Source organism: Rhodamnia argentea, chromosome 1, assembly GCF_020921035.1.
Source record: "Rhodamnia argentea isolate NSW1041297 chromosome 1, ASM2092103v1, whole genome shotgun sequence".
Classification (NCBI taxonomy): domain Eukaryota; kingdom Viridiplantae; phylum Streptophyta; class Magnoliopsida; order Myrtales; family Myrtaceae; genus Rhodamnia; species Rhodamnia argentea.
In genome coordinates this window covers 3,490,253-3,504,695 of record NC_063150.1, presented here as the reverse complement: position 1 = coordinate 3,504,695, position 14,443 = coordinate 3,490,253, and the positions used below count along the sequence as shown (strand labels likewise).

Below are 14,443 nucleotides of genomic sequence, written 5' to 3'. Positions count from 1 at the left end.
TCCGACTTGACATTAAAGTGATCCGATTGAAATTTTTGACACTAAAGTGATTTCCATACATAACTTTTGATATTACAAGTGTAATTTTGCCCCCGTATAAATTGGGGGTTGAGTACATTGTAGAAACAAAACCCGACCCACCCGTTGAGGGATGCAAGAGAACTCCGGATCCACTTCTGGGGAGGAATTCCGGATCTTAGGAGGCATATCCTCGTCAATCGTTTTACATATAAGGTTTCCTAAAACAAACATGAAAAGGAAACCTAGAAAACTACCAAACGGAAAAATGGAAAAAGCATACGCAAGTCCCAATCTCTCGAAAAGAAAAGGAGGGGGGGGGCGGGGATGATCCTACCGTCCCCCTTGTTCCGGGCCCCACACTAGGCAAGGTTGATGATCCTCCAGATCAGTCCACTATCCATGGGCCGCGTGGCTTAAGACTCTGCATCCTGCCGCACGTTCGTGTTGCCCTTTCCGCTTCCCTCGTCGGGGTCGTTTTGGAGCGAAACGGCGAGCCCTAGTCCCTCCGAGCTCTAACGAACACTTCCAGAACGACACTAACAAAGCTCGAAACGGCCAAAAACGCTTCTCTGTTCTCCCTCTTTGGAAACTCCGCCGCCCTCCAAAACCCCTTGGAAACTCCGTCTTCCTCTCCTCCTACTCCTCCTTCACAATCACCACCACTTCGACCCATAACAGCCCTCGCTCGCGCTCGCTCCCCAGCCCCTGAGTCTCGCCGGAGATCAACCCTCGTCGTTCCGTGCCACCATGTCGGCGCGGTCCCTCCAATTCTTCACCGGCTCGCCGAGGGTGGCTTTCTTGAGCAAATCCAACCCCAAGCCTTCCTTTCCCACCACCCTTCGCGCCTCGCCCATCACCTTCTCCAATCTCTCCATCAAAGCCTCTGCCTCCGACCCCAACCCGCAATCCCCGTCCGCTCCGCACGTCCTGGTGTCCTACAATGGGGCCGGAGCTGCGATCTCGCCCTCCACTGGGAACGTGGCGTCGCCGCCCACCGGCGACGTGGCGGCCATCGAGGTTGATGCGGTGACGGAGGTCGAGCTGAAGGAGAACGGGTTCCGGAGCACGCGGCGCACGAAGCTCGTGTGCACCATCGGCCCGGCGACGTGCGCGTCGGAGCAGCTGGAGGCTCTGGCCGTCGGGGGGATGAACGTGGCGCGGATCAACATGTGCCATGGTACGCGCGAGTGGCACCGCCGCGTCATCGAGCGTGTCCGGCGGCTCAACGAGGAGAAGGGGTACGCGGTCGCCATAATGATGGACACGGAAGGAAGTGAGATTCACATGGGCGATCTTGGTGGGGCTGCTTCTGCGAAAGCCGAGGTTGGTTTGTCGGTTCTTTTGTTTTTACTGATCGAATTTGCATTTATGATTTAAATGGCGTGACTTGTTAAGTTAATTGAAGCTTGATTGACCTGGAGTTTTTGGGACTTTGTGATGCGGTTGCGAGGGAGGGCAAGTGAGTGATTGTGGAAGGAATCGTGGAAGATCAGAGTATGTAGGGATGGGTCGAAGGTTGGATGTTAAAATGCAAGATAGAATGCTATCTTTTCAAGGCGTAAAGGACCGATCGACTAGGCCCGATGCTCCCGTATCACTTTGGACTTGATTGAGTTAGCTGTAGTTGCTTGGTGGGCAAATGGGTGTTCATTCTCTGATCATTTGCGTAAGATTGTGATACCCCAGGTTCCCAAATCAAAAAAGGAATGGACTTGATTAACTACGTTTTTATTGGTTAAGTTTTATTGTTCTCCATAAAGTACAACCCACATAAACAAAATTTGTGAGGAATAGTAAATTGCGTGATGCAAAGACCTTTACCATTCTGACAGCTCTTGCTGAGATGTCTACATATATATGTGAACTGGAACTGGTTATTATAGCTTATGCTTGATTTATCACTCAATCATGGAACTCTACCAATTAATGCGTGCACTTGATAGTTCTCTGAAGATAGATAACTTTTCTGTAATCAAATGCTGAGTCAAGGGGAAGACGGGAACTACACTGTCCTCTATTGTAATTTACACCCAATATGGGCACATCATACTTGAAATTGCATTGAACTGATTCAATGCAAGTGCTTTTTTGTCAGACTTAGTACAGACTGACTAGGAAACTGAGCTTTGCTTGTGTTCTTTTGTGTTAGTGTTGGGTGCAAGTGCATGCTTCATAGGAACAACGTGAACGTCTTTACTTCCTTATGTTAGGTTCTGTTGTTCTTTCGGTGGTAACTGCTTTTACTTGTGGAATGAAATTTTATGGTGAACGATGGTCTCTTTGCTGTTTGATGGTTCTTATATCTTTCACCTTGGGCAAGCTGCTTATCCTGTGTACCGGGCTTTTTGGGGGGGAATGAAAAGCACTTTATTGAAATAGAACCAAGTTAAATGCTCAAACAAAAAGTATACATTACGAAGTATTAGAGGAAGGACAACAGAGATAAACATCAAAAGGAAAAATCCAAACTAAAAAGCAGTCTAACCAATAAGATGGCTAAGAGCAGTTATTTTCTGATATATCAATCAAGCCTTCAAAAACCGTCATAGTAAGAGGGCTTTCCAACTTTTCTCTGCGAGTTTGAATCCTTTATGCCACTCTGAGCAAGCTGTCCTCTGGGTTTTCAATGCCCCGTGTTCTTCCTTTTGTAGTTGGCTTCTTCCAGGACCAAAAAGCCTGTAATGATTCAAAAATTTGGCCTGCTTGCTGTAGTATTACCTTTCTTGTCAAATATTCTATATTTTTACACTTTGCAACCAACCAGGATGGCACTGCAAGAAGTTTGTCATTTTGTTAGTCTGGCCACTTTGGAGATAATATTCTTCTTTAGTTTACATTCGACATTTTTCTGCATATATTTGCTGAATTTTTAGCTGAACTCTGCTAATGTTCAGTTGATATTTCTCTCTCTCTCTCTCTCTCTCGCTGAAAAATGGCACTATTGTGTTTTTCGTGCCCTTTGAGCTTGTCAAACTTGCATCTTTCATTTAGTGGTGCACAATTAGACCTTTTACAGTGGCCTAATGCTAAAGATTCGGCCTGGATGTAAGTGATTGCTCATATACCTAGAGGAAAGAGTAAAATTTGAAATGGTTTCCTTGTAGTAACAGTTGGATTGAAATAGTTCCGCAGAGAACTGTTGTCACCTTTTACTGTTGATCAGTTTGCAGTTTTTGTGGCAGATGGCATTGCTTGTAAAGAGAACTTTTCTTTAACTGACTGTGCTTTTGTCAGGACGGTGAAATATGGACTTTTAGTGTGAGGGCTTTTGATTCCACTCTTCCTGAACGAACCATCAATGTGAATTATGATGGTTTTGCCGAAGGTAAGAAAATAAGGAAAATCTCGTTAATTAAAGAACAGCTGTTATTTCTATGATATCGTGCACTGCTTACTGTGCTTTTGTTTTGTTAATCTGCTGAAATTCACAGATGTGAAGATTGGGGATGAGCTTCTTGTGGATGGTGGAATGGTGAGGTTTGAAGTGATCGAGAAAATTGGTCCAGATGTTAAATGTCTATGTACTGATCCAGGACTTTTGCTTCCACGAGCTAATTTGACTTTCTGGAGAAATGGTAGTCTAGTTCGGGAACGTAATGCAATGCTCCCAACAATTTCTTCAAAGGTTCACCTCTGTCTTTATAAATTTGTTTTGTGCTGACAAATGATGTTGAAAACTGAAGAAGATACATTACCATCCAAATATTGATGCTAAAGAAAACGTTGATCCTTTGTTGGATGAAACTATGCTGAATGTCTCATGTTTAGGACTGGCTGGACATTGATTTTGGGATTGCCGAGGGTGTTGATTTTATCGCGATATCATTTGTCAAGTCTGCTGATGTTATAACTCATCTTAAGAGTTACATTGCTGCCCGCGCTCGTGATGCGTAAGAACATATCCCTTGCGACTCATGTATCGTGAATTAGTTGTATGTAATTTGTTTTGTGAAGGGCCAATTGCATGTCATGTTCACTCCTATGCAGGGACATTTCTGTCATTGCAAAAATAGAGAGTATCGACTCATTGATGAACTTAGAAGAGATCATTCTAGCATCAGATGGAGCTATGGTTGCCAGAGGCGATTTGGGTGCTCAGATACCACTTGAGAAGGTCCCGTCAGCTCAACAAAGAATTGTTCAGGTCTGCAGGCAGCTTAATAGACCAGTTATTGTTGCTTCTCAATTGCTCGAATCTATGATTGAGTACCCTACACCAACTAGAGCCGAAGTTGCTGATGTTTCGGAAGCAGTTAGACAGAGAGCAGATGCTCTGATGCTCTCTGGTGAGTCAGCCATGGGTCAGTACCCAGAGAAGGCATTGATGGTCTTGAGGAGCGTCAGTCTGAGAATAGAGAAGTGGTGGAGGGAAGAGAAACGCCATGAAGCTATGGAACTTCCACCTATAGGATCTTCGTTTGCAGACAACATTTCGGAGGAGATATGCATTTCCGCTGCCAAGATGGGTGAGTAATTCTGGCTTAGCTCCTCACAATTAATTTCAACGCTTGGCAAATGAGGGCATACATTCTTGAAAAAAGTAGAGGTTGTAGACTTCAAAAATACATCCATGACAACAAGCTTTTGACAAACGTCATGTGTACAGCATATACTTATTCGTTGTCTCATCGATTTATATCACTTGTTCTTGCTGTTCTCATTGAAAGATAGGACATTTATCTCTGCTTTGCTTCTGATTGCGGAAATTTCATGAAGCTCAAGTACTCTGCTCAAGTATAACTTGGAGGGGATAATTGTTCCATGTGATCAGACGTTGGTCTAAGTTGTTACATTATTCTTTTGGCATTCTTTTAGTGATTCTTCATGTCGTCACATACTGTGCGCCATTATCCATTTTGTTCTGGAACATAGTTAACAATTGTAGTGTTGATCCTTGAAACTGTACCATTGTCTTCTCCATAGTTGCAAAGAGGATGCTTAAGATCTTATATTTTTTATGTTGCAGCAAACAATTTGGGGGTGGATGCACTTTTTGTCTACACGAAATCCGGTCACATGGCGTCTCTCCTCTCACGATGCCGGCCTGACTGCCCAATTTTTGCTTTCACAACTGCAACATCATTGAGGAGGCGTCTGAACCTTCAGTGGGGTCTGATACCGTTCAGATTAAGCTTCTCTGATGACATGGAAAGCAACCTAAATAAAACATTCTCTCTTCTCAAGGCCAGGGGGATGATCAAATCGGGTGATCTTGTCATTGCTGTTTCCGACTTGTTGCAGTCTATTCAAGTCATGAACGTACCCTGAAGAGAACTTGTTTTCCGTTCAAGTGAATTGTGTTAAGTGGTAATTCTTGAATTACGATTATTATCAGAGTTTCAATGATTGGTTCACAGTCAAGAAGTTCCTTTTCCAGATTTTCCATCATTCTGCTTTGGATTTGTATCCATTTGAGCCTGCGATGGGTTCTGGAATCTCCTGCTTGGCTTTGAGCTGCGGACAATGCTCAGCAGACATGGAACGTGTCCTGGTTGCAAAGTTTGCGCAGGTAGTTGGAGCTAGTGTTTCCATTTTTTCCCCTGGTTTGATAATACCGGACGATGTAAGACTCCCTTCTTCACTTAAGTATTGACTACTGTACCAAGGGATCCTAAACTTAGCATTACTATTTGTGATAAATGAACCTATTTTGGAGATACGTTTGTAGGCTTGTAGATTCAACATGAGGTTTCGAAAGCACGGAAGAGGAGAATGTCGTGTCAGTGGCGGGTTTGAACCTTTTCAGTGAACCATAGCTGAGAGGAGAACTCAAGGAAGATCCAAACATTGTGTCTGAAAAATTCCAAAAAAAGGTTTGAAGTATTCTCATTTTCAAATAAGGGCCTGAAATAACATAACAGGTTTTAAATAAAGGTTTGAAGTGACCAGAAAGTCCCAAAAAAAGCTTGGCCTAAGGGGTATTTCATCATTTCTCTATTTTAATTTTTTATTTTAATTTTTTTCTGTCTTTTTTTTTTTAAAAAGCCTATAGAATAATTTATGGTTGGACCAATAAAATGAAGTATTCATACTGCTTTTAGAAAAAATCCAAATTGATAATATGTTTATGATTACTACTAATTATATTATAGATTAGAAAATCCTTTTTTGTATACGATAAGAGAGTAATTTTAAACTTTTAATCAAGCGAGTAATATGATAAAGTAGATGGTGATTAATAAAGTAATCATTGATTATAATTTCTAGTATGAGTATTGCATCCAGCATGAAACACCGATATTCTTCTTGAGACCTAATTCTATCTTCATAGATTTCTCTAACTATTTTCTTACGCAGTTTTGTTATAGTATCTGAATCTGTCTATGATTTAGGTTGACAAACTGACAAATAAACATCTACAGGAATTAGCTTATCGACTCCCCGAATAGTACTATAAGAATCGGTATTGAACATCTCTCGCGTAATTGTACATGCTCCCATAGCAATAACATATTTGGGTTCGGGCATTTGTTCGTATAATCTTACTAAAGAGTGAGCCATTTTCATTGTTACTATGACCTCAATTAGTTATAAAGAAAGAAAAAGCAACGAGCTTTTGTTCATAATTTCTTAATTTGGTTGATTGCCCGATCCAATTACAAGTTAAAAAAAATATTTGTTATAGCATCTATAACTACCTATGATTTAGGCGGACAGCCTGGCAAATAAACATCTACATGAATTAGCTTATCGACTCCTCGAACAGTATTATAAGAATCAAGATCGAACATTCCTCATGTAATTGTACATGCTCCCATAGCAATAACATATTTCGCTTCAGGCATTTGTTCATATAATCTCACTAAAGAATGAGCCATTTTCATTGTTATTATGACCTCAATTAATTATAAAGAAAGAAAAAGCAACAAGCTTCTATTCGTAATTTCTTAATTTGGCTGATTGCCCGATCTAATTACATGTTAAAAAGATATTAGTACCTGATACGGGAAGGGCTTTTCCATGAGTGGATGATTCTTCATTTTTATATGATAAGAATGACCTCAACGAACATGCCTCCCCCCTCCCTTTTTTTTTGGAGGGGGGTGGCAGCCTCTGGCGGAGAGGGCTGCCCCTTCCACTTGTGCGTGTTTTTTCTTTTTAATTTTTAAGAAAATAGAAAAAGGAAAAGGCAAATAAAAAAAATCAAATAAAGGGAAAAAACAAAAATGCCTTTAAAATCATGCCTTTTTTAGATTCTATGGCCACTTCAAGTTCTTATTTAAAACAAGATTTAACTCATGTCCTTATTTGAAAAAAAGTTTATTTGGAACCCTTATTTAAGAAAATAAGAGCACTTTAGGTTCTTATTTAAAATTTTCCCTTCATACCGATTGTACTCATTTTTAAACTTGAGTACAATCATCTGGTTTTTCTCCTCGTGTTTGCATTCCACTGTGATTTACAAAGGGTTATCAAGCAAACTGCTGTTAGCATATCTAAATCACCAGATTAGGATATGTTAGGATGGTTAGCCTCTTCAGCTGATGCATATGGCCTGTAGGCAAAGCCATCGGTGGTTACTTGTACACTTGAACTTTGAACTTCACCTTAAGCACACGAACTCACAAAATCTGCTACCCAAGACAAAGTACAACCATATGGGAATACACGTTCATCAACAGCAAGTTGTGCTTGCTTCTAACTCCGACAGGACAACCAGGGGAAAAAAAACACGAAACGCGCACCACCAAGAAAAACGAAAATTTGATATCTGCGTTGTCCAGGATAGGCAAGCGATATCATGGCCTTAGACGATGGGTTTCTCGCTTAAGCTACAGCAACCGCCTTTTAATGATTTTAATTGGAGCTAATACTATGGAAAGTTCTAAAATGGTATACCAATGATAAATTTATCCAACATTAATTTTTGGGTCACTAAAACCTCCAAATTAGTACAAGTGTGAATCATTTATCCTTCGTAAATTTCGTCAATTTTACCATGAAATTTCTAAGCTAGAGGACACATGGCAATAACTGAGTTGACTTGGCAAGCTCACGTGGAAATTCGAGAGATGAACAAATAGATTTCTAGGCATATTTGAGCAGACCTTTTATTAGTGGTGGAGTTTGGTTCATAGAACCTAATGATCGGAAGACTGTTGCCCTTCCTTCATCAAAAGCACATATTAATAGATAGATTTAATCTTATGCTTGCCAAGTCAATTGAGTTAATGTCATATGTCATTCAGCTTAATAATTTCACAGTAAAATTTAACGAAATTTAACAGAGAGTAAATATGTTACGCGAGTACCAATTTAGGGATTTTGGTGACGCAAAAATTAATTTGGGATAAATTGGTCACAAGTGTATCACTTTGTGATTAAATAACTCAGTTGAATTGGCATACATGCATCTCACGCATTTTTATAATTAAATAAAAAAATTCGAAGTAGAAATTTTTAAGGTCGTACTAAATGCATTTATGTTCTTTTTTTATTCCAAGAATATAAATTTTGTGCAGTTACCAAACAAATTCTTCTGTTCAGAAATTGTTCTCGAAAACATAATATAAAAAAATCATTTATGCTTAGACATTGTTTCCAAAAACAGATACGTTACCATGTGGACCCTAAACAGCTAGCTGCATGAGTCTTGTTTGTTTTGCGTTCTCGGTGACTCCTAAAGTTACTCTGCAGGGACTATTGTTAGGAGTCACCTGAGTTATCCCCACTAGGTTCATGAAAACCTTATATTTGACCGAGTAATTGACTGTTTAGTGGGAATACGACAAACCCTAATTCAAATAGCTGGTGTCTCCCGCACATATTAACCTTGTGGACCATGTCTATTATTCTGCATGTGAAGCCTTACTCGATACATATGAACGGGGTGGTTTGCTTATATTTATAGGATAGATGTGTTAGAAGTTCTAAAACTTGTCACGAAAGTGCGTTTGAGTCATAAAAGTTTCAAAAAATGAAATTAAGTCCTAAAACCTGCCAGAAAGTGCAATCGAATCCTAAAACTTTCAAAAAATGCAATCGAGTCCTAAAACTTTCAAAAAATGCAATCAAGATTGGTGAAATCGACTCCTTCAGTTAATTATACATTTTGAAAGTTTTAGGCCTCGACTGCATTTTTGTGACAAATTGTAGGATTTGATCGTACCTTTTAAATTTTTTAGGATTCGAATGCGCTTTCGTGACAAATTTTAGGACTTAATTGTACTTTTTAAAAGTTTTAGGACTCAATTACACTTTCGTAACAGGTTTTAAAATTTCAAATGCACTTATCTCTATATTTATAGAAATTAATCTACTCGTGAGGTAAGGATAGCCCCTATGGTAAAAAATTCGCATATTTGATACTTCGCTAATACTCTGAGGCCAAATGAATAACTTCTATGTTATCAATAAAATGAACTTTGCGTTTTAATTTGAACATTCGAGCTAATGGTTTGCTACATCAAGTGCACATCACACATGATGTGATATTGACATGCAAGTTTTTGTTAATCAACTATAAAATTTAGCGTTGTATTTTGTTCAATCAAAGGAATTATTCAATACCTACACTTACTTAGGGTACAATTCTGGGCATTGTCTGGTGGAGACAAAACACTAAAGCATTTGAAGACCTGAGTAAGGCACTCAAAACCTTATAAAATTCCCCAGGATCATTTTCTCACTCTATCTACTTTTTTTTTTTTTTCCTATAAAGGGCGAAGTGCTTAAGAATTCTAAATGAACCATGTCCTCGCTTATCAGCCAGCAAGAAACCTCCAAAATGCCCAGCTCTTAGTCCGCCGACGACAAAATTATCAAAAAAAAAAAAAAAATCTAAATATATTGCAATTACGTTAATTCAGTTTTAAATTTTTTTTTTGTCAATTGAGTCATGTATCTTTTGCATTTTTCTGTTGTATTTCATTTGCCCGGTTGGCAATGATGTGGCGTCATGACGCTAATATGAATAATTTTAAATAATTTTTTCTTTTTTTTTCTTCCCACTTTGGCTGGCGAATTGTGGCTGATGAGGGTCCTCGGAGCTCCCCGGTCACTCGATGAGGACATCATGGTCACCGGCTAGGGCAGCCTCACCTGTGGCTAGCAAGGCCGTGGCCACCTTTGCCCAGATCTAGGCGACGCCAGCCTCACCTAACTCGGGTGAAGGCGGCCATGGCCTCGCCAACCGCGGACAAGGCCGCTTTCGCCGCGACCGGCAAGGCATGGGCGAGGCCACCCTTGCCCGTGATCGTAATGGCCTTGTCTAGAGATCGGTGAGCTCCGGCAACCCTTGCCGGCCACAATGTGAAGAAAAAAAGAACGAAAGAGAAAGAAAAGAAAAAAAGATATTAATATAATATTAAACATCATACACGTCAATGTCGGCTGGCCAAATAGATTATGGAACTCAATTGATAAAAAGCAAATAGGATTAAATGTGCCTATGGCCAGCGAGGCCATGACAAGGCTCGGTGAGGGTTTCGTGGCCCTCGGCCAATGGCCGGCAAGCTCCAAGGACCCTTGCCGGCCACAATGGGCAGAAATAAAAAGAAAGAGTAAAAAAGAAGGAAAAAAACTAAACAGCGTCGGCCAGCTAAATGGAATGAATTGGCATAAATGTAAAATTTTTATGGTTCAATCAACAACAAAAAAAGTTTAAAACTGAATTAGTACAATCGCAATAGACTTATGATTTTTTTGATAATTTTTCCGTCGGTTCACCCTTCGTTATATAAAGAAGAAACTCGTTGACGCAACAACTGCCTTTTCTTTTCAATTCCTTTTCCAATTCATGGATTGGTTTAGGAATCATACAAGCAATTTTCATCACCGAGAGAGACAGAAAGGTAGCGTTACTTGCTTACCAAAACCTGATTTAGCAGTTCTAAAAGTGTTTACTAATCTTTTGGAGTTAGTGTATTTGGTTCTGTACATGAAAAGAGAACCTCACTATCAGTATCAGCATCTTTTGACTATTTAGGCTTAGTTTGGATATTATACTTTGTGTTTCGTCATTCAGTCATGTCCTTTTAAGTCTCACTTGAAGATCCAAAAATGACACTCCACGGTACCGACTGTTCTCGTGATATACGCATTCAATATTTTTTAAATTAAGTTATTTCCTAAGCATGCTTAACAATTGTAACAGTGCACCTGTTTAATAAATTGATATTATAATCTAGTCATTTATTATCTTCAATCTATTAATAATTGCTTATACTGTTAATATAGGTCAACAATTGTAATGTATGGAACTATCAACTGTTGTTTCTACTTTTAGTACTTACTATATATTACCTATTATTAATGAGGTTTTTTTACCGATAGGAGTCTCGAAAAAACCAAACCGTAATTACTTAAAAAGGGATCGGGACCCGTATTAAATAGCCAATTGGGAAGTTATGCAGCTTTTCAATGCACTAACCACTCTTACGTTGTATGTAATCTATATTTTGAAAGTTAAGCTACTCTAATCTAAGTATGCTTGACAAGTGCATGCCGGGATGACCCTAAGTAACATGATACTTTCAAAGTTAAATTATTCAATTCCCAGCGAGAATTGGCTCAAAAGGGCCACATTAAAATTTTTGCATAAAGATTGAAGACTAAATTGGCAAAGTTAGAAAGTTTGGGACTGAATTAGCAGACATATCCTTCAGAATCAACCACGCCTATATTGGCAAAATCCCGACCGATGAGCTTAGTTCTCGGTAGATCCGATAGACACCACTTTCAGAATATGGACCGGGAACTTGTGGATATCGTCCATCCATGGGTTCTTCTCCTTCGTCGGGTCGACGGTCCTTAGTGCCCACCAAACTGCACTGTTGCACTTGAATCCGAACCCAAAAGCGATCTGCCATGTCCTATTGCCTTTTCTAATCCTTCCTTGGGCCTCCGGATAGGCCAATTCATACCATAGTGAGCTACTCAACGTGTTCCTGAATCGGTATAGAGTCATTTGTGAGGGCTCCATGTGCCAATCAGTGAGCTCCAGGTTCTTCTCTATCTCGTCGAGAACTGCTCGGCCTCCGGCATGGATGCAAAAGTGCGGGAAGGCCAGCTTGAAGTCGGGAATGTATGGCCTAATCTTCATCTTGAACACCTTCCTCGCGACCAAGGTAGTGAAGAACAAGAGCTGCTCCGACAATGGGAGCACTGACGGGCTGAGGGTCGTGATGTTGGTCTTCAGGGCTTCCCCGGCAACCTCCATCAAGTCCTTGGAGAGCAACACGCCGACTATCTTCTTCTTGTCCTCTCACTGGAACACGCAGCCATAGCTCTTGTCATCCGAGCCTTTGTGGGTGCGCACAGTGTGGATGAGCTGGTACTAGGAGCGCCGGCGGTCATAGGACCGGTTAGAGAGGAAGATCGCAGCGCCGCCCATCCTGAAGAGGCAGTTCGTGACAAGCACCGACCGGTCATTGCCGAAGTACCAGTTGAGGGTGATGCTCTTGATGCTCACCACTAGGGCATAAGAGTTAGGCTGTACCTAGTGATTGATTCATAGAGAAGTAATAAGATCAGGCAGAAGTTTCATTTTCATGAGACCAAAATTAAATTTCCCTATCATTGCTGAGGGCAAGCAAGAACATGAGAACTCTCTTTCCTATCTTCTGTGGCACAATGAATCTTGAATTGACTCATCAGTGGATCACTTTGTTGGACGTCATCTAGGTTTCGAGGGTTCCGAGTTCAAACCACTCACCATCTCCCACTTCCCAACCCCCACTTCCCAACCAACCAAAGCGTAAACAAGGGCAAGATACTACGTAGAAGGTTTTCCTTTTGTCATGGTTCTAATTTTGATGATATATTTTTAAATTACGTGTGCGTTTGGTTGGGGGAAAACCCATGGAAAAGGAAAGTGATTTCTCGGAAATCATTTTCTAGGAAAACGGTTTTGTTTTTCTTCGATTGCTTATAGGTTACCAAAAATGTTTTATAGTGTTTGTTCTCATTTGTGAAATGAGTTCAATCTCATGATTTTATTTGAGGTATAAAATAATCAAAATTTTGGATATTTTTATTTTTATATTTTTTATATTTTTGTCTTTTTCTTCTTCCTCTACCAGTTGCCGAGCCTTGGCAATGGCCAACGAGATCAAACTTGCTATGCGGTCGGTGAGGTCAAGCCTTGTCAAGATCTGGCGAGCTTAAGCTCGCTAGATATGGTGAGGCTCGACCTCATGTGGCCATATCACTGGCCGTTGAGGCTCGGCAACCAACAACCGAAGAAGAAAAAAATATATAATAAAGATATTAAAAATTTGAGAGGATTAATTTCAAAAACTGTTTTCACCTCTTTAAATTAGGGAATTCGCTTTTTTAATTTTATGCATGAATTTTCGTTGACCGAAAAGTATTTTTCGTTGTCTAAGTCATTTTCGAAAAACCAAAGTACCAAACGGGTGAAAATCCGAAAAATCAATTTCGGCAAAACATTTTCACTCAAACAAACACACCCTGCATGCCACACTACCAACATAAAATGGCCTGCTATTCAATAGTGAACCTAATAAAATTCCCGTCACCCAACTTATATATAGCATTTCGTCCGTCGATGGAAGTTTTCATTCCTTGTTTGCTTGGATAACAATTAGGGCGTTGTTCAATAAAAGTTTCCGATTATATATTATACTTTGAAGAACAGAAAAACAGAGAGAAAAATAAATCAAAACTGTAATAACTGCTTAGCAAGGTCGATAGAAATCAATCCAGCGCTGTAGCCCATCCCACCAAGCTTATAGCTCAACACATTCCCTCTGAACTTGTAGTGGTTCACAACCATCACCGACAGCGACAGCATCGGGTTGAACAAGCTGCAGTTCACGACCAGGATCCCTATGTCCTTGGCCTTGACCCCAGTCTTGGCCAGCAGCTGGCCAACCGCCCCGAACATGACGATCTCAGCCTCCGCCCGCGCTTCTTCCATGCACTGGTTTGGTGGGACCCGGAGCACGGCCTCAGGCACGGACATGACCTCTCGAGGATCCGCCGCTGGAAAGCAAGGTTCTCCTCGGTGAAGGTAGTTGTGAGCTCCGTCCGCTCCATGAACGTCTCGCGGGTGCATATCTGGGCCGGGCCATGCTTGTAGCAGGCGAAGTCGACGAGGTAGACTTTCCTGGCTTGGGTCATGGAGTAGAGAGTGACTAGAAACATCATGAGGGTCAAGCACAGGACAACGGCGACGAGGTTGAACCTGAGGTGGTCCCCACAGCTGGGCCAGGTCTCCGGCCGTGAGGGTCGAGAGGTGGGGGGAAGAGATGCCGAGGAGTGGCACAAGGAGTGAGTACATGGCGTTGGAGATGAGGTAGCGGTAGCGGAGCTTCACGTGCTTGAGTTTCACAGAAGAGAGGAAGTTTGGGAGGTTGTGGTTCGATGGTCTGTTCGAGTCTTGGCTTCGAGGTTCGACTGAGATGGGGACTGTCTGATCTGGGTTTTGTCGACTCATCCGTTCTTGTTGTTCGGCCAT

At 41.0% G+C, this 14,443-nt stretch overlaps 1 protein-coding gene and 1 pseudogene across 1 annotated transcript; one reads left to right on the top strand and one right to left on the bottom strand.

Moving 5' to 3' along the window:
• The first annotated feature begins 555 nt into the window (after window positions 1-555).
• On the top strand, window positions 556-5,676 carry LOC115748779 (pyruvate kinase isozyme A, chloroplastic). Its single transcript, XM_030685397.2, has 6 exons — window positions 556-1,344; window positions 3,256-3,346; window positions 3,453-3,646; window positions 3,790-3,911; window positions 4,009-4,487; window positions 4,988-5,676. Exons 1-6 carry the CDS (start codon window positions 769-771, stop codon window positions 5,287-5,289), a joined length of 1,764 nt encoding a protein of 587 aa, XP_030541257.1. The 5' UTR covers window positions 556-768; the 3' UTR covers window positions 5,290-5,676.
• A 5,821-nt stretch (window positions 5,677-11,497) lies between these two features.
• LOC115748782 lies at window positions 11,498-14,443 on the bottom strand (annotated as a pseudogene).

Excerpts from the sequence above, each read along its gene's own strand:
- LOC115748779 (XM_030685397.2), top strand. The coding sequence starts at position 769 with ATGTCGGCGCGGTCCCTCCAATTCTTCACCGGCTCGCCGAGGGTGGCT. Across the intron at positions 3,647-3,789 it reads TCCCAACAATTTCTTCAAAG|GACTGGCTGGACATTGATTT; the intron begins GTTCACCTCTGT and ends TCTCATGTTTAG. Across the intron at positions 3,912-4,008 it reads GCTGCCCGCGCTCGTGATGC|GGACATTTCTGTCATTGCAA; the intron begins GTAAGAACATAT and ends ACTCCTATGCAG.